This window comes from Podarcis liolepis (genome assembly GCF_965112155.1).
Source record: "Podarcis liolepis genome assembly, chromosome: 17".
NCBI lineage: Eukaryota > Metazoa > Chordata > Lepidosauria > Squamata > Lacertidae > Podarcis > Podarcis liolepis.
In genome coordinates this window covers 42,846,587-42,866,491 of record NC_139571.1, presented here as the reverse complement: position 1 = coordinate 42,866,491, position 19,905 = coordinate 42,846,587, and the positions used below count along the sequence as shown (strand labels likewise).

At 42.6% G+C, this 19,905-nt stretch overlaps 1 protein-coding gene and 1 long non-coding RNA gene across 30 annotated transcripts in view; one reads left to right on the top strand and one right to left on the bottom strand.

Annotated features, from left to right (window-relative positions):
* The window catches only part of ADGRL3 (adhesion G protein-coupled receptor L3), a 515,832-nt gene that overhangs the window by 21,475 nt on the left and 474,452 nt on the right, over nucleotides 1-19,905 (bottom strand). For 9 of the 28 annotated variants that reach the window (XM_083481645.1, XM_083481623.1, XM_083481654.1 and 6 more), the window contains one exon: nucleotides 4,741-4,758. The exons of 14 other annotated variants lie outside the window; for them this stretch is intronic. In XM_083481645.1, coding sequence (XP_083337771.1) covers nucleotides 4,741-4,758 — 18 coding nt within the window. Of the gene's footprint in view, nucleotides 1-4,124; nucleotides 4,331-4,706; nucleotides 4,759-19,905 lie in introns of those variants that run through there. 5 more of the 28 variants (XM_083481630.1, XM_083481639.1, XM_083481640.1 and 2 more) reach the window with 2 other exon arrangements.
* On the top strand, nucleotides 859-19,902 carry LOC310696513. 2 transcript variants are annotated; one of them, XR_014520595.1, is made up of 4 exons: nucleotides 859-1,142; nucleotides 1,491-2,508; nucleotides 4,755-7,529; nucleotides 19,264-19,902. It is a non-coding gene; the product is annotated as an uncharacterized lncRNA (long non-coding RNA). The 2 variants fall into 2 exon arrangements; XR_014520596.1 differs by lacking the exon at nucleotides 19,264-19,902 and having other exon boundaries at nucleotides 4,755-8,143.

Here is a 19,905-nt window from a genome sequence, read left to right as displayed (position 1 = left end):
TCTGAAATTCTGCAGAGCTGCTGTCAGTGTAGATAGTATTGCAGACAGGCCAATGACATGACTTGGTATTCCAGCTTCCTAGGTTTCCATCAATTACCGATTTAACCTTGTCTCTAGTTTGCTTGTTTCTGCATATAATAAATTATTTTGAATGGGAACTTTTATACCCCTGAAAAAAATCTGCAAGCTGTGGCAGAACTAATGTGTTGCAAGATGACTGCTATCTAATTGCTTGTTATCGCTGTTTGAGTTAAAGAAAAGATTTAAGATATACAGTTGCATCACAAGTTTATTGTATTGCTTTAAGAGTGAAGGTTGACAAGGCACCAAGGAACCTGATAAGATCTCTTACTGCTTTTAATTTATTTCCTGAAATTATACCCAACCCTTTCTCCCCAAAGCAGACACATGCAGATGGGAGGATCAGTCTTGGGGAGTGATTTTAAATCATTTCTTCCACACACATTTCCTGTGTTAAACCACTCACAGAGCTGCTCGTTGACCTATATACCATATTTTTCGCTCTGTAAGACGCACCAGACCACAAGCCGCACCTAGTTTTTGGAGGAGGAAAACAATAATTTTTTTCCCCTGAATTTCAGAAGCCAGAACAGCAAGAGGGATCGCTGAGCAGCGAAAGCAGCGCTCCATCTTGCTGTTCTGGCTTCTGGGATAGCTGCGCAGCCTGCATTCGCTCCATAAGATGCACACACATTTCCCCTTACTTTGTAGGAGGGGAAAAGTGAGTCTTATAGAGCAAAAAATACGGTAGTTTTCCCTGGAGGGCAATAAATCAAGGGGAGGGGAATGAATTTGAGAACACAGCCCAGAGTAAGGTTTAAAAAAGCTTGTTCCCATGGCTTAAAATACAATACCTGTGAGAGATCTGGTCATGAATCTCTTGGCGTTTCAGCTACTTTGGCCCTAAAAAGTTGTATTGCTATTATTATTTTTAAAAATCCTTCCCAGCAGCAACTAATGCCACAAATCAGATACATAGCAATCGTAACTAGTCCAAAAAAATAATGATGATGTGTCACACAGTTCCCTGTTTATTCAGAAGTAAGCCCCACTGTTTTCAATGAGTCATTTTTGCAAGTCTGTAGCCAGTTAGAAAGTGGGAGCTACTTCCAAGTACAGTGGTGCCTCGCAAGATGAAATTAATTCGTTCCGCGAGTTTTTTCGTCTAGCAAATTTTTCGTCTTGCGAAGCACGGTGTCGGAAAAGTTTTGGAAAAGCTTCAAAAATCACCAAAAACCTCAAAAAAGGCTACCACACCGCATTCTATGAGTTGCTCCTCGAAGTCAAGTCGCAACTGTATTAACGGTGTTAAGAAAAAGGAAACAAACTTGCAAGACGTTTCCGTCTTGCGAAGCAAGCCCATAGGGAAATTCGTCTTGCGAAGCAGCTCAAAAAACAAAAAAACCCTTTCATTTTGCGAGTTTTCCATCTTGCGAGGCATTCGTCTTGCGGGGCACCACTGTAAACAGGCCCAGGATGAAGCTGTGTGGTTGCCATCCTTAGTGCAGTTAGAAGAAAGCAGGTCCCATCGAACTCAGTGAGATTTCTTTATTTTTCTTTTTAAATAACCATGCCTGGGATTATGCTGCATGCAAATGAGCAAGTCCCTGACATCTCAAGATTGCAAAAACGGGCCTCTTGCAGCCTCTTGTAATGCAACAAGGCTGGCATTAGTAGACCTTGCTATTCCACTCCCTGTTAATTCTAATCTTGATGTTTCTGTTCGATAGATATTAACTGCAACTATCATTTCATTTTAATACTGAAAACAGCTTGTTGAATTTGATATATTTTGTAATGGATTCTTTTTCAGTTTTGTGGTGCTGCATTTTTACGTTTATTATAAGCTGCTCTGGGCATAATCCACCACTGAAAAGTGGCATATAAATCAATTGAATGAAACTGAACATTTGTTATGCAAGGTGTTGGGGTTTTTTTTAAGGATTCAGCATGCACTTTACAATATTAATTCTTAAAATGGTGTGGAATTAATGAGCTTGCATAACCAAACTTCATAATCAATTGTGAATGATATACTGAAAGCTGCCTTGAAAGGGCCTGACCCTAAAAGACTTCCTATGCATACATATCAAGGCTACAATCCTATAATTACTTACCTGAGATAAAGTCCCATTGATTCAGCAAGTCTTACGTCGTAATAAACATGGACAGGACCAGCCCTGTTAGTCACTTTAGACTGGTTGCGACTGCTATGTATAGAATTGTGTTTAATAGCTGCATTTGTGAATGTGTCATTTTATTTTTGCTGCAACTTCTTGAAGCAACACAATAAAACTGTGATGGTTTAATATCTTATTTTGGAAGATTTAACGCTGACTTCTGCTGGGTTTTGCATTTAATGTATTCTTTTTGGTGCTTGTTTCACTACTGGCAGGTCTGTATAATAAAGATGTTCCCAGGCTTCATCAGAATCTACATGCAATAACTTAGACATACCCACTGCTGAGGAATAAGAAACCTTTGTTGGTAAGGTTAGTTGTACAAATTTCTAATACATATCATGTATTGGTACAATTATACATTTTTCATACTTTTATTAAGGACTGTAATGAAAACTGGGCCTGATTTCCCCCAAGTACCGAAATAGTTTGAGGGAAGTTCTTCTACAGGCAACTCAGGGAGCTAATTCTATGGGGGGGGGGGGAGAATCCAAATCTTAAACTGTCCTCTTGGTGTGAAGTTGTAGGAGCTCAGGGAATCTGAGCATTTTCCTTTGTCAATCTGCCTTTAAGTTTTGCTTTTCAGGTGGGCATTAAGGCGAAAGAACAACCAGAGGAGAGCAGGGCGAATGAGCCTTCAAAGTGTTTTACAAATAACTTTGCAATAACTGCTTTAAGCCTCATGTGCGGAAAATGCTCTGAAGGCACATGCCAATGGCAGCTTTCTGCTTACAATTTCATGCTGCAGCACATGGCTGTCGATGTGGCCAGAGGCCCCAGGGGAAAGAAGGAATCTCTTCCACCCAACTTTGGCAATATAAAGGCTACCATTCCCCCTTCTCTTTTGTCTTACCTATGAGTTCCAATTAGTGCTTGGGAGAGATGGGTATAGTTCCTATTTTTTCAAAGGGAGACGGGCTGTTGTTTCGTTGCTCCAGCATGTTCTGCTGCAACCTGGGACTTTTCAACTGAGCACAAAGTAAGCTACCGTATTTTTTGCTCTATAAGACTCACTTTTTCCCTCCTAAAAAGTAAGAGGAAATGTGTGTGCGTCTTAGGGAGTGAATGCAAGCTGCGCAGCTATCCCAGAAGCCAGAACAGCAAGAGGGATCGCTGCTTTCGCTGCGCAGCGATCCCTCTTGTTGTTCTGGCATCTGAGATTCAGAATATTTTTTTTCTTGTTTTCCTCCTCCAAAAACTAGGTGCGTCTTGTAGAGCGGAAAATATGGTAAATAGCCTACAAAAGCTTCCTCCTTAAGGATGTAACATCCTGCAATCAGGCCTTACACCACAGCCTACAGCTGTGCGCATGCAAGAGCCTCCCTCCCTTCTTTTCCTCTGTTAACATTAAGCACGAGGAAGAGTTATTTGAAGCTAAAAAAAACCTAGCCCACTGCTTTGTAAACTTCAATTGGTCCTGTTCAGGGCACTAGACTGAGGCAGCCTGCACAACTTAAGAGACAGTCGGGTCGGAAGTGTCGAAAGAGCAATTGCACTGGAGCCATATGGGGGAGAGGCTCTCGGGGAGACAATAAGTCAGACATCAGATGCTGGCGATCCACCTGGGCTTCCTTAATTAATATTGTAATCCTTTTGACACACACAAAACATGAGACAGGATTAATGCTTCCACATTGCTCTTCCTGTTATTTCAGCTGCTTCTGCCAGAGACAGCAGACAAGGCTGAACCAACATTGCCGGATTAGAAAAGCAATTTGTTGACAATTTACTGGCCATTCATATCAGCAAGAAAAACCTTTTTATACACTGTTAGTGTACCTTCTGAAAATACTGAATTCAGTCTGCATCTGTGAGGCAGAACTGCCAGGATGTGTGATTAGGATTGCAGTTTGGCATTTCTCTGAATTGAAATTTCTCCAAAAGGTCATTTTTATTTTGATACTTAGGTATTTACCAGATGTACATCAAATCTGTGTTTCAGACAGAGAGAAAAGAACAACTCATGGGTAAAAATAGAACAACCATCACAGATGAAGAATGGAGCCATTTATTTTCACAGTATAAATCTCTATCCATCACCGACAGTATTTGAGGGGCAAAACAAGAGGTGGTTGCAAAATCTCGAGAGTGGTCACAGCTCTGCATTAAGACATTGTTCCTTCTTTCTTCTGCTAAGAAGAAAGAATTATTAGCTGCAATATTGCTTTTTAAAGGAAAATAAATCAATTTTCAATTGCTTTGCATTGAAAATGTTCAGCTCTCATTAAAGATGCCACAGCAACATGAGTAAACAGTATGACTTTGCAGACAAAAAGTGTTTTTAACATAAAAGAAATTTCATTCTCACACACAATTACACAAAACTTAAACACACTGGATGAAAGACAAAATGAAAAAATAGACACAAGAGAAGCATCTAATTTCTATCAATATTTATAGAATATGGCTTATTATTCTTGATTTCTGCATTGTGAGAGATGAACTGTTTTAAATATCTACATCATTGATATATGATGCATTAAAAAGTGAACTAAAAAAAATTACATTTGATATGCAATGTTTAGCTTTACTCCCATACTTGTCTCTCTGTAGGGCTCTAAACGACAGCATGAAGAAAAGGAAAGAAAAAACAACAAGTAAGCTTACAGCGACAATAGGAGGAATGTGGTTCAAAAGCAAATTGATGATATGCAGGAAAAGTGTTAACAGAAAGCATTTCAACTTTTGAAGCAAATGACGTTACATTGCATGGATTAGATATACCTGCTTGACGTATTAGTCACAACATGTTTTATTTACAGTGATAGATGTTTTGGTTTTATAAACCCCGTCCTCAAGATTTCAAAAGCAAAATCAAATCTGAAAATCACCATGCACTAGTTATGCCAGTAAATATCCAAGGCTATTTCCTGAGTTTTCAAACAAGCGCTTTTACTTACTGTCAATTATGGCACCTATGGCTTGCTTGCATGCTAAAATGTTTGCCTACTTGTCTAAGTGAGCACTGCATTACTCTTGTAAACTTTTTCTTTTCATTCACAGCATTCAAAGTACTCTTATAATGAACACTAACATTTCAAAAGAGCTCTCAAGCTTTTTTAGGCCCCAGTACAGAGCCCACTGCAACCAGAACACTCCTTGAGCTGGTGGGGAATTTTCTGTGAAAACTACAGTTAGTATGTGAATATGAATATTTTTGATGAATACAAAATGGACCCTTCAGAAACGTTCAAGCTTCAAGATAATTTTATCGCCAACATTTTTCCTGGGGGGACTCTGCACTCTTAGACCTCTACTCTACTTACCCAACCAAATCCATATTCAGTCCAGAGTGAGTCAGGCTTTGCTTCAGCCCAGCCCAGAACCATTAAGAGTCCCATGGCTTTCTGAAGGCTGCACTTCTAAGGGAACAAGGGTGAGGCTAAAGTATGATTCTACCTTCAGCTGCTTAATTCAGATAGGAAATGCCCTTCCTTCCAGAACAGCAAGTTCTAAGGCCCATTTCACAAGTTCAGCTTGCAAGGCAGTACTTGCCTGGAAGCGGACTGAGCGGTACCAAATCCACATGGGAATTTCCTTGTGCAAAACTGCTGCTTCTCATTTGTGCCAGAAACAGTCAGCTTCTAATTATTATGCTGGTGTGGTTGAAATCAGCGCAGCTGCTTAGAGAACCACTAAGCGGGACAGATAAAAAAGCCCATAGGGACTCACCATGTTAACATCTTCATGTATGGGGAAGGCCAACATATTAGGGAGCTTTACTAGCTTTGATGGAGCAGGGAGGTTGAAATTTAGGTCCAAGTTTAATTGCGTTTGCATCTGTCAGTGCAGGTTCCAGGTTTGGGAAGGCCCTAGGGTAAGATGGCGTGCCCTGCGAGTAAGCCTATCTCCTCCGCACCAACAGGAGGGCCATCTTGGCCCTGTGATTGTGGGTGCCCGGGGCCATGAATGCCATGCAGCATGCCTGGCCCTGCCGCCAAAATTGGTGGATGCCTGGCCCCTGGATGGGGAATTTTGTGGGGGCTCGGGCATCCAGGGAACCGGCACCTATGCCCACCCACATCCCTTCTGCCCATTCTGGGTCCAATCTCTACAACTGCTGTGAAGCGCAGTGCAGGATGCGGTGAGAATGCTGCTCTGTCTCCACACTCTGTGCCCCACACTTAGATGGGGCACGCATCCCAAGAAGGAGAGAAATCACCTGGCCCTGGAGGCACTAAGGGTGGACAGTGGACCCCCAGCTTTGGCAGGTACACAGCAATGTCCACTTCTGGTATTGCCCTGATCCCTAAATACCTATGCCAGAGAGCACATTTGGAAAACTCCCACCATCCTTGAACATTGGTCATGATGGTTGGGGCTGGTGGGATTGAGAATTCAACAACAACTTGAAGGCCACAAGGCTGTCACAAGCAATTCTATCTATACGACATGGCTGGATTATTCCAAAACGGTTTCCCATGTGGAATAGCATCTGCAGGGTTTTATTTTCAAATAGCAGTCCTGACGCAAGTGAAAAGGACAACTGAGAGAGAGGGCCTGCTCCACCATGAGGCTTGCTATTGTTCCAGAAAAGGAGTACCTGCCCTCTTCCTGCTTGGGAAAGGTATGAATGAAGATACTTATTACTGATATATGTTAAACTGCCCCAGAAAATAAGATCTCTGTACTGCATGTAGTATAGCAGCTGGGTGCCATATTGTAAACACTTCTATGTCCACCTGCAGAGTCCTTCAGGTGGATGTAGTTGGTGTGAAAAACCTTAGGAAGACAAGTCTGGATTTCTGGCCACTTAGCATCACTAGTGACGTGTGTTTCCAATGTGCATCTTGGCTCAGATCCTAAGTAGCGAAGGTGTAGGAGACTTGTGCAAGGAGACCTGCAACCTCCTGCATCCCCCCACCAGCTGCTTCTTGAGGATGTACTCCTGCCTGATTTGGACAATCTCCTCTTACTCCAGCTCCTCCTCCTCCCCATCTCCCAACCCTCCAGGGAGGCTCTTTTTAAAATAAAGCAGGGGTGGGGGTATCATAACCAGGTATCATAATGAATGGAAAACTTCCCATGCATGAATTCACTTCTGCTCATTAGGATACAAGCCATTAATATAGCCTCAAATCCTTGTATCTTAGTTTTTAAGTCTGGTTCTCACATGTAGAAAACATAATGGACACACACACACACATACAGAATCACGTCACTTTTTAATATATTTCAGGTATCAAATAAAAAGATAGAAGAGGATTGCCTGAGGCAAAAGGAGTAGAATTTTTGCAGTGCAATGAAGATGGAGGGGATGTAACTGATCTCTACAAATGTTTAAATGCCCAGAGTGCTGGAACTTGCAAGTAACGGGAAGAATCACCAGTAAGTTATTTATTTTTGCAGACATATTTACCTTGCTTTTTCAAACAAGTTCCCAGGGCAGCTGCTTTTATCTGACAGGATAGGGTTGCCAAAACAACTAAAGACACTGGCAAGTACTGAATTTGTGTACCTCTTTAGCAGTGATTGTTATAAGACGTACCCATGGAGACAACTCTCAAAAGAACATCTCTGCCAGAAACATTAGACAACTGCTCATGCTGTAGGGGTGAAGACTCTCAGCCACTTGTTCAGTCACAAATATCACTTCATCAGAGGCAGGTAATGGGAATAGAAGCTAGTTGAAAGCTTCAATCACATCATATTTTTGAAGGCCACATTTAATGGAACATATGTTAAATACCAGCTATACTGAATTTCAAATATCTATATGTTTGACGGCTCAGTTCTTCAAATATCAAGTGTACCAAAGTCATATGCATAATGTGTGCATTATGTGTTTGTCATTGAACCGCATTACAACACAAACTGTACACATAAGTATTTACCGTATTTTTTGCTCTATAAGACTCACTTTTTCCCTCCTAAAAAGTAAGGGGAAATGTGTGTGCGTCTTATGGAGCGAATGCAGGCTGCACAGCTATCCCAGAAGCCAGAACAGCAAGAGGGATTGCTGCTTTGACCCCTCTTGCTGTTCTGGCTTCTGAGATTTGGAATATATTTTTTTCTTGTTTTCCTCCTCCAAAAACTAGGTGCGTCTTATGGTCTGGTACGTCTTATAGAGCAAAAAATACGGTAACTGAAGTATGAGAATGCAGCAAACACAATCCGAAGAGTTAAGGACCCCATTGCATGGTGCTTTGGCATTATGTGGCTTGAACGAAATGGAGACAAAATGACAAGGAGGTGAAGGTCTCGTGCTCACCATCTTTCAAATTATGGCAGAGAAGGTATTGCCACATTGTGCTGTTGTGAACCAAGTGACTAACCCTGCAGTCCTATGGCCCCTTGGAGGGTATCCTGGGAGCCAAAGTAAACATTGGCTCTCCCTTTGGGAGAGCAGAGAGCTCCCTCAGGGCCAGATTCTCCCTCCCCATTGCTGTGGCAACCTCTGCAGTTCTGGCCCTACAACCATCAGAGATCTGACCTGAGCAGACACATGAACATGACCCATAGCCTTTCCAGTCACCCAACATGCCCTCAAGCCAGGGAGTAACACTATACTAGCCCTGGAGGCGGGGGGAAATGGAAAAACAAAACATTTTTAAAAGGATGGAGGAGTGCAAAGGCACTCTTCTGCCGTGACTCTATATATTAGTTTTGTTTAGTCGTGTCCGACTCTTCATGACCCCATGGACCAGAGCACGCCAATATATATATATGTATTCTAAAGAGTTCTTAGTAAGGCAAATGGAGATCTCAGTGCCAAGCCAATATATATTTTCCTGCTGAGGAAAGATTGTATAAAAAGCCTGGAAGAATGCACAACTGCTGAACTCAGCTGTAGGAAGTGTTGATTTAACTTGAAAGACAGTTTCTTTGACAACAGTGATCTACAGCGAGCACAATCATAGGGGATGGTGTTATTTTGTGTTGGTTTTCTTTAGAGAGCTGCTCATTTTCTCTCCAAAGCAATTTTATGGAAAAGAGAAGGAAAAAACTGAACATGGCAAAATGATGAAAGCGATAGTGAGCTTGATGAGGAGCAGCCAACATGTATGGTTTGTCTGAAAGAAAGTAGCTTAAAATAATTGAGTCCTAGCACAATGGAAAGAAATGCACGCCACTTCATAGAATAAATGCTCTAGCTGGCCCATAGGTAAGGGCTGCTCTGGACTTCCTTTTGTACCACATTTCTAAGCACAGGCCTGCGCTTTAAAGGACTGTGTCCGAGTGCTTTTTTGGGGGGGGGAGGGGGCCTGGAGCTTCCCCCACAAAAACCTGCTCTTTACCACTGAACTGGAGCAAATTCTAACCCATGGGAAATCAGAACTGCGCTTTAAAGTGTGGACCTGTGTCTAGAAAGCATGGGGCAAAAGTATGGCTGACCCCTAAGTCATAGATAACCTGGTATAATAGCCCATAATCTGTGACAATTTTTTGTGGCACAGTGATAATCTGTTGCAAAACATGTTAGAAAGAAGAAATTGTAACATCTCTCTCCCAGGTAGACCTGATCACCTTTGATGCTTTTGGTGCTGGGCAAGGGACAATGCCAGGTACTAGTGGTAGATTCTCCACGAAGCCTAAGTTGTTTGAAACTATTTTGCCTTGGTCCCAAATCAATCAAGTCTGGGTAACCTTGCCAGAAATCACTTCCATAAACTACTCTACTGTTGCCAGAGAAGAAAATTCCGCTACCGCTTTGTCTATTTCCTAGCATCTTGGCTTCAAAAGCATTCTGCTGCTTCCCCAGGAAAACCAGCTGTTTACTGCTGAATTAGAACAAACGTCAATTGGGTTTTATGCAGGCACAATGAAAAAGGGGAAAGGGATGGCGATGGAACAGGAGAAGTCAAATTTGGGGATAATAATAATAAATAATAATAAATTTTATTTATATCCCGCCCTCCCCAGCCGAAGCCGGGCTCAGGGCAGCTAACAACAATAAAATAGTACAGGATTCTAAAAACATTTCATTATAAAAATTAATTAAAATCAAATTTTTCTTAAAGTCACAAAGTTCTTATAAGGACTAGCTGGGATGTGGAAACACTTCAGGGAGGAGTCAAAAGGCTTTGAGTGGAGGCAGTGGAGTTGCCCAAATCCCTTCCTCTGCTGCAGCCTGAAGGGAATGGGTCAAAGGCCTGGAAACGATGCCTTATGAGGAACGGCTAAGGGAGCTGGGCATGTTTAGCCTGGAGAAGAGGAGGTTAAGGGGTGATATGATAGCCATGTTCAAATATATAAAAGGATGTCACATAGAGGAGGGAGAAAGGTTGTTTTCTGCTGCTCCAGAGAAGCGGACACGGAGCAATGGATCCAAACTACAAGAAAGAAGATTCCACCTAAACATTAGGAAGAACTTCCTGACAGTAAGAGCTGTCCGACAGTGGAGTTTGCTGCCAAGGAGTGTGATGGAGTCTCCTACTTTGGAGGTCTTTAAGCAGAGGCTTGACAACCATATGTCGGGAGTGCTCTGATGGTGTTTCCTGCTTGGCAGGGGGTTGGACTCGATGGCCCTTGTGGTCTCTTCCAACTCTATGATTCTATGATTCTATGGTTAGGGGCAGCTGAGAGAGAGAGGAAGAGCCAAATGCACTTACTTTTCCAGCAGAGCTAATATACTACTACTGACATTTTGCTGCATTTTCTAAAAAATGGGAGAGAGAAACCTGGAAAAATTCTGATCTCATATCCATTGGTTCCTTGAAGATCTTATGTGAAGACTCTGTTAGTAAAGGTAAAGGGACCCCTGACCATTAGGTCCAGTCGTGTCCAACTCTGGGGTTGTGGCGCTCACCTCGCTTTACTGGCCTAGGGAGCCGGCGTACAGCTTCCGGGTCATGTGGCCAGCATGACTAAGCCGCTTCTGGCAAACCAGAGCAGCACACGGAAACGCCGTTTACCTTCCCGCTGGAGCAGTACCTATTTATCTACCTATTTATCTACTTGCACTTTGATGTGCTTTCGAACTGCTAGGTGGGCAGGAGCAGGGACCGAACAATGGGAGCTCACCCCGTCGCGGGGAATCGAACCACTGACCTTCTGATCGGCAAGTCCTAGGCTCTGTGGTTTAACCCACAGCACCACCCGCAAAGACTCTGTTACCTAGACTAAATTATTTAAATTCTACGCACACTTTGCTCCGCTTGGGATTTTGGCTACAGTGTTAGACCTGGGCAGTTCCCAGCAGTGAGAACTGTTCCCCACCTTAACATAGGAACTAAATCCCCACCCCTCTCATTTATGCTCTTGCGAGGACTTACTCACTGAACACAGGGAAACAGAGATTGCAGAGATGTTTAGAGAGTGGTCCCAAGGTGCTTAGACGGCAGAGATCTATATGCCATGAATTACGATGGCTGAGATGAAAGATATAGTACAGTGGTGCCTCGCAAGACGAAATTAATTCGTTCCGCGAGTTTTGTCGTCTTGTGATTTTTTTTGTCTTGCGAAGCACGGTGTCGGGAAAGTTTTGGAAAAGCTTCAAAAATCACCAAAGTCTTTAAAAACCTCAAAAAAGGCTACCACACCGCGTTCTATGAGTTGCTCCTCGAAGTCAAGTCGCAACTGTATTAACGGTGTTAAGAAAAAGGAAACAAACTTGCAAGACGTTTCCGTCTTGCAAAGCAAGCCCATAGGGAAAATCGTCTTGCGAAGCAACTCAAAAAACCAAAAACCCTTTCGTCTAGCGAGTTTTTTTTGTCTTGCGAGGTACCACTGTATGAGAATTCACATAGGCTTGGAAAGTGCCTGGGATGAGAGAAGCTTATAACCTTTCATAATACAAAATGCATGAACAAATTGGATGATAAATTAAATGTGTTCAGGGTTCTGGAAAACCCTTTGGCTTGTTTCATAGAATCAAAGAATTGTAGAATTGGAAGGAACTCCAACTTCCTGCAGTGCAAGACTCCACAGCTGCCCCTGGGTGGGCTCGAACCACCAACCTTCTGGTTAACAGCCAGATGCTTAAAAGCTTAAAGCAGACTCAGAGGCAATAGTTGGACCACCTTACACTGGGTTGCAACTTTCCCCACCCTCATGAGGTTTCTTCAGAATTTCAACTGAAAAATTCTCATGGAAATGGAACAGTCTTAAGTCTCGAACTGAGCCAATACAGCCACTCTTAGGTGACTGTTTCCTTGCCATCTTTCTAGTCGGGCTGCTAATCTCTTCTTTCAAGGGCTGCCAATCTTTAGGCATTTGGCAACCGTGTCCTGTCCTGTACAGCTATGACCCCTTTTACTACTTACAAGCTAGGAAGGAAGGCCCAGCAGTTATACTATATGCCTGCAGGAATGAATTTCATCCTCTCCACCTTCATTGCTCTGCAAAAGTTCTACTCCTTCTGCCTCAGTCATCTAATAATTAGTTATACCTGAAATAAAAATACATGTACTTTAAAATATGACAGAGTTATGAAACGAAACCCTTCTTTTGAAATAAATATCCAGACTTTTGCCTGCCTTGACTAGGAAAGATATGCAGGAAGAACCTAACTTTTCACATTTTTAGTGTGAAAGGCACAAGGGCGTTTGCCTGTACATGCTTAAAACCCTCACAATCAGGAAATCTTTTAAAAGCAAGACGGAATACTGAGAATATGCAGAAATAATGCAAGGTATTAATGTTTCTTGATTAAGACAAACAAAAATCTGATGGAGAATGCATTATGTATGATCACCCCAATGATTACATTGGAATGCAGTTTCAGAACAACCAGAAGCATTATGTACAAGACCTTTCTAATTCTTGGTTTGTTTGTTTTAAGCACATCATGGAGCTTGTCCTTTATTTCAGGCTATTTTGAAAATGCACACAAAGGACATGTTTTATTTCCCCATTGACGTGTAATGAACCAAAGTTCCCTGTTGCTCTGTGGGCTGGGCTCAGATTTCAGGGGCGTGAAGGTAGCAATAATGACAGGACAACAATCTGGGATTGAAATGGCCACAACTTTTATTGATTTCAGGTGTAAGTAGGCTTTGGCATAGGCATCAGGCATGTATCCTAAATCAGCCTAGCTTGGTTGCTGGCTGATTGCTCCATTAGCATTGATCCTGGTTTAAAGGTACAGTCATACCTCAGGTTGAATCCGCTTCAGGTTGAGCGTGTTTGAGTTGCGCTCTGCGGCAACACGGAAGTAACGGAGCGCGTTACTTCCGGGTTTCGCCGCTTATGCATGCGCAGATGCTCAAAATGACGTCACGCGCATGCGCAGAAGCGGCGAAAAGCGACGCGTCCGTGCGCTGACGTGCCGTCGCTAGTTACGTTTGCTTCTGGATGCGAACGGGGCTATGGAACGGATCCCGTTCGTATCCATAGGTACCACTGTATTCCCTGCTGATGAAGTTCAAATGGGGGCGATCGCACCATAAAAGTTGGAGTTTTGTGGTCCGTTAGCCCCCATCTGGGCCTTTGGACAAAATTTTCCTCCTGGATCCTTTTACTGGGATACCCTGAACCTTTGTTTCAATTCTGACTAAAGATCCAACCCAATGTCTTTTCTGCCAAAAGTTGTGACAATTGCTATGAGGTAGGCAAAAGCCCCCTACAGGCCTAATTTTTCTGCAGGAAAATACCTCCCTGGCCCTGAATATGGCAACCAAATAATTCTACAGCAAGGTCGTGCAAGCACTGTCAGCATAACTTCGGAGAATGCAAAGACATACAGGGTGGGCAGGTGGAATAATAGTTGCCGACTGCGCTGCCCACTTGCAGCGCAGCCGTAAGATATGACCTGGAGGCGGATCTGGGTGGAGACAGACTCCTCCAGGTCCGTCCGCAAATCAATGCCTCCTAGATCGGCCCTGACTGGCCCCTTTCAATTCAAAATTTGGGTGGGAAGTCCCTGAAATCTCTGCAACCAGCTGAAGGTGCTGCCAGGAGTCGCGCAGCAGAGAACTCCCTCTGCCGCTGCCAGAGATACAATAAGCAGCCTTTCTGGTCTTAATGTTTTTCCTCACAATGGTCAGAACACATTTCTCCACTGTTTTAGGGCTTCCATTTTGGTTTTACTTATTTCATTATTTAGATTTAGAGTCCATGATGCCCTGAGAGCTTTCCCTGTTTCCTTCTTAGTTTCCAAGTGCCTCCTTCTCTATGGATGTGTAAAAAGCTAATGCACTATCCAAGCCTTTCGTGGCAGGAGTGTGTGACCTGTACGGGAGAGAGGCTTTCTCCTTCCTGCCATGAGCACTTCTTCTGGTGCTGTCAGGGGAATTTCCCTCGGTTGGGTCACTGTTCTAAAACCAAATGCTTCAGGTAGACTCCAAGGTAGGTAAAGGTAAAGGGACCCCTGACTGTTAGGTCCAGTCATGGTCGATTCTGGGGTTGCGGCGCTCATCTCGCTTTATTGGCCGAGGGAGCCGGCATACAGCTTCCGTGTCACGTGGCCAGCATGACTAAGCCGCTTCTGGCGAACCAGAGCAGCGCACGGAAATGCCGTTTACCTTCCCGCCGGAGCGGTACCTATTTATCTACTTGCACTTGGACGTGCTTTCGAACTGCTAGGTTGGCAGGAGCAGGGACCGAGCAATGGGAGCTCACCCCGTCATGGGGATTCGAACCGCGGACCTTCTGATTGGCAAGTCCTAGGCTCTGTGGTTTAACCCACAGTGCCACCCGCATCCCTATAGCAGACCTAGCCACATGGAAGAAATCAAAGCAAAACAAACAAATCCCGTCCATGAAAAGGGGAAAGAAAGAAACACACCGGCTCAATAACCAATTGGGACAAAGAGGAAACATTCCTTCCTGGCCTCCCATACAGAGCAATGATGCTTCTCTGTCCCAAAGGAAATGGCAAAGGAAAAGGACACTGCTTTCCTGCCCAGTCCAGCTAGCTGCCAGGGGGGGAAACAGACTATGGAAAACTTTGTTCCCATTTGCAGGCATCCCTCCACTTTCTCGCAATCAGTACTAAATAATAATAATTTTTTATTTATACCCCACCCTTACCGGTTCAGAAAACCGGGCTCAGGGCGGCTAACAACAAAATTAAAACACTTGATTGTAATACAACATAGAAGCAGCATAAAATACAATATAAAAACATGAATAACAATAAAATTCAGAGTTCAAAAATCAATTGGGGGGAAATCCATCCAATAAGTATTAGATAATCCCCAGGGCTAGCTGGCTGAATTAGTCCTACTTGGGCCAGCGAGGAGGCCAGGGGAGAATTAGCTGTGGGGTCTCAGAGCGGGTAATCTTCATAAAAGGGGAGGGGTAGGGAAGGGAAATAAAAGATCAGGCTGAATTCAGATTAAAGGCCAGGCGGAATAGCTCTGTCTTACAGGCCTGACGGAAGGAGGTTAAATCCTGAAGGGCCCTAGTCTCCTGGGAGAGAGCATTCCACCAGGTCGGAGCCATCAACTTGCATGTGACTGTGTATACGTGTGTTGCCAATTTTTACGCTGCTCAGCCTCCCCGCCTAACAGCTGACACATGGGGTTAGTGCTGCTGCAGCAGCAGCAGATTTCTAGCGCATTCTCCAGCCGACCCCAGAGCTTCAATTCCAGTTGTGGATATTTTTGGTACAGTATTTTTGATCTGGACTGCAGAAAGGGTGTTTAAAGGATGTTAAGAGGGTGTTCCCCACTTACGCGATTTTCACTTACGCATGTGGGGTGCCGGAATATAACCCCTACATAAGTGGGGGGGGGTGTCATATGTTCTGCTCACAGCCTACAGTTTCTTTCCTCGTCTCACAGGCTTTGCTGTGGTAGCAAGAGGCATTTGCTCCTTGCTACCACAAAAAGAAGCAGCCAACGGTAAATGAGATTAAAGAAGCCAAAATTCCCTTGCTACTTTCCCTGAACATCTGTGCCTGCTGGATTCCACAGGAGATTTCACTACCAATGCTGTAATTTCCAAGTTTTGGAAATAACGCTCCTACTCGGGTACAGAAAAACAATACTTTTTTGGTACTAAATGTATCCTGTTGACCAGTGTCTCCCATTATATCCTCTCAAATTCTTCTCCCAAGGGTTGTAGTTTAATCACTTATTTAAAGAATGGCAGCAAAACATTTTAATTCTTCTTGCCCACGATAAAGCTTTTACATTTTCCCACACTGAGCTTTGTTCTGCTGCTAACTGTCCAGCTCTTCCTCTTGAAAACGATGGAGGCTTGCGCTTGTCTCCACACTGAGTTCCCCAGAGCTTGTAGTCCTGGAATACCTGAACATCTCAGAGCACCATTGTATGGAATCTGTCACATTCTTTTTTCTAATCTTACAACATTTAAAGTATGCTTTTTAAAAGTAAATGCATACAGATATCTTGATGGCTTTTTCTAGTCCACAATTCTTTCTTTTTTCTTAAAAGAATAAAATTGTGGAATAAATTCCATTGTTGAAGAAGCGCTCTCTCTCTCTCTCTCTCTCTCTCTCTCTCTCGCTCTGTGTGTGTGTGTGTGTGTTGCCTCTGCTTGCTAAACAAGCTTGTTTCTAAATCCCTAAGCTTACCTTGAAAGGAGTTGAGGTTTTGGGTGCTTTCAGATGCGATGACACTTGAAAAGTTCCTGCTCTACTGCTGCCCAAGGCTCCAACGGAACCTTACTTTTGGGAAGCTAGAGGCAACAGGCGGTATTGAACTAAGGACTCAACTACATTGGTAAAGATAATGCGCTTTATATGCATTACAACTCTGTGACACTAGATGGCACTGTGGAGTCCCGTTTTTCAACAATGGGATTTCCCGGTATGAAGTTTACAACGCATTTGACTGAATCGTTTCTTTGACGTGTCTGGATCCAACCTAAGTTTCACTCGGAGCAAACCCCTCTCTAGGAACTTCATTACCTCCCAGTTTTGATTGGCTATGTGGCAACATGACATCATCACATTGCACAGGCAATGCGCCATTATGATTACCTAAAGAAGAATGAATCTAAGAATACAAAATGGCAAAGGAAGAGGGGCCAGGGAGGGACAGTGACACAGACAATCATGAAGGGTTTTCCCCAAAGGAGGTTTTCATACCGACCCACCCTGAAAGGCTACTCAGAATGAATCGGGAGAATACAGCATATTCTTCAATGAATTTTGACAGACTGAATAATTAGAAAATATGCATCATAAAAATGGCATGAAACGTCTGTTGATTCAGAAAGATTCCTGAGGTTTCTGTTACCTTTCTGCAGTTTACTGGGTTAGAATTAACAGAAATAGTTGAAACAGCTTTTTAATCTCTTAAATTGGCTGTTCTTTTAATTAAACAAGAATGGAAAGCAAGACGTGATCCATCTTGTTCTAGCAGCCAGTATGCTTTTTTCTGGTCTAACCTTGCTGCTTAACTTTCACACAGGTGAACAATGATGAAGATGAGGGAAGGGAAAAGAAGGAGGTCTGTATTGGGGGGGGGGGGGGAGAATATGCTTACTTCAGTATGTAGACCTGGAATATGAGAGAACATGCATAGGGTTTCTGGGTATAACCCACTGAGATCCACACACTAAAGAGCGCATGCGCGCGCGCACGCACACACACACACGCTTCTCTAGCAAACTATACTCCTCCTCTTGGCCAATTCATATTGCCATAGACTTTGTTAGATACATGTGTGGTGAAGGGATGGTCTGAGCATTTCATACTCCCACATATCCCCAAATGGCCATGGAACAAATCAGGGTCTGGTCGTCTTCTCAGATGACTCCTGTTTCATGAATCTATTCAACCTGCATAGGCTAAAACCCAGCATGGATTACAAATAATAAGCCGGAAAATGATTGCGTGAGTCATGCCAAGCTGATCTGGGCTGCAGCAGCGCCCTTGAGACCCTGCAGAGTTTTCTCATGGTTCGTTACTTTATCAGTTCTATCATTCAAAATAAACTGCCATGACGCCTAGCATGACAGCTGCTTTGTGAGTAATTCAGCTCATCCATGGCCAAGCCAAAAAGAAAACATGGCTTGTGGGAAAAGGTGTGAAAAATTTTAGCTGAGTTTTGTCAGGCTGCAGGTCAGGTTAGTATAAGCCAGGTTTCAGTGATGTCTAATAAGTATAATGGCTCACTACTCTTACCTCATTATCAGATAACATTTTAGACATGATAACAAACTGACAAAATCCTCGACTCTGTTCATGGTAACGCAGCAAAGCATACTGAGGCAAGCTATCAAATGCCAACGGTTAGCAGAGATTTCCATTTTCCTGTAGCACTGAAATGCATTTGCATATGAAATAGGTGGATGTGAAGCAATGTGATTTAAAATAAGCAATTGCTTCATTCAAAAAGTATACAATTTTCATCTGTGATTAAAATGGAACAAACGGTAACACGGTTCACTTTGATCCCAGGGACCGTGCGCTGTTTTTATTTACAATTTGGGTTCCAGTTAAAAACAGAGAGTATGGCCAATGAGATCAATGGAGCATGGTGCAAATAAATGTAGAAGAATCTCTGGCATAGATACTGACATTTGAAATGAAAGATCTTGTCAAAGGGCTGGAGCCGGGCTAAGTTGAACGCGGGTCCCTATGAAGTCAATGGGATGAGATAGTCAAGACTTGAGCTCTGCTGTGAAATCTGTGAAACTAACTTAGCTTGGTTCTCACTATAATATAACATAAAGTAATTTTAAAAATTGTATCTTGCCATAGCTACCAGAGAACATTTGTGCATAAGAAATGAAATTCTATTTCTTTCAGTTTTATGGGAGGTACAGAATTCTCAATATTATTATCGAGTATAGAAAGTTACTTTTTGAGACTAAAAGGTAAATTTTGACATGATTAATGCTTTATATTAAGAAAAAAAATCTTTCACTGTTTATGATGGGTAAGTACCAGAGCAGTTTATGTGCTATATTAGCATTTTAATGTAGCTAAATGCATTGCTTATATGAATAAAAAGTGCTATATGAAAAAATTGCAAAAGAAGTAGAATGTCAAATAACATTTCATCTCTAGGAATGAAATGCTAATAAGACCATTCAGCATTTCATACTAGAAGGCTATATAATCCAAAGAGGTGCTGTTTACGCCTGTATTATCTTTGTGTAAAGAGATTGTCATGGCCAAAATCTCAGATAGTCGTGTCAGACAAACTTCTCTGGCTTTACTGGTAAGATCTTTGCATTCTTATGCCAACTTCCTTGATTGCAGAATTCTACTTGACCCATCTGGAATGATACGCTGCGACTTCAGTCCTACTAAAGATGATTGCACTTAAGTCCTGTTAAAACTAGCAGAACAATTTTGTTGTGACTACAGTAAGTCCCACTTATTTCAATGAGGATTAAACCAACTAAGATGTTGTCCTGGGGCTTTTATTACTACTGCTAAATAACTAACTGCTGCTACTGCTGTTGTTTTTAAACAGCAGTTGGGGGTATATTCTTTACTGGCCCAATCCTGCTCTGAATTTCAAAACTCAACAATAGCTTTGGCGTTTTTTAGCATTAAAAGGCTATTTTGATATCACTTACCTTGGACAGTGCTCCTGTTTCTCAAATGAATGTTTGACAAACAGATATACAAGAGATAAATGGATACAAGTGACCAAACACAACACTGAAAATATTAAAACAAAAGGTCATACACATCTGAATAGATCTGACTGATGGGTGTCTTTCAAAATTAATTTAGATTCGTTCAAGAAAAAAGCCTGGGGAAAATGGAAAAATGTTCTGAAATGGGTAGGGAAATAATTATTTGTGCTCAAAAATAAAGGGGAGGAAAGAAAAAGAAAGAAAGAAAGAAATGTGCCTATAAAAGCCACATAAAATGGGACTCTCACTAGAAAAA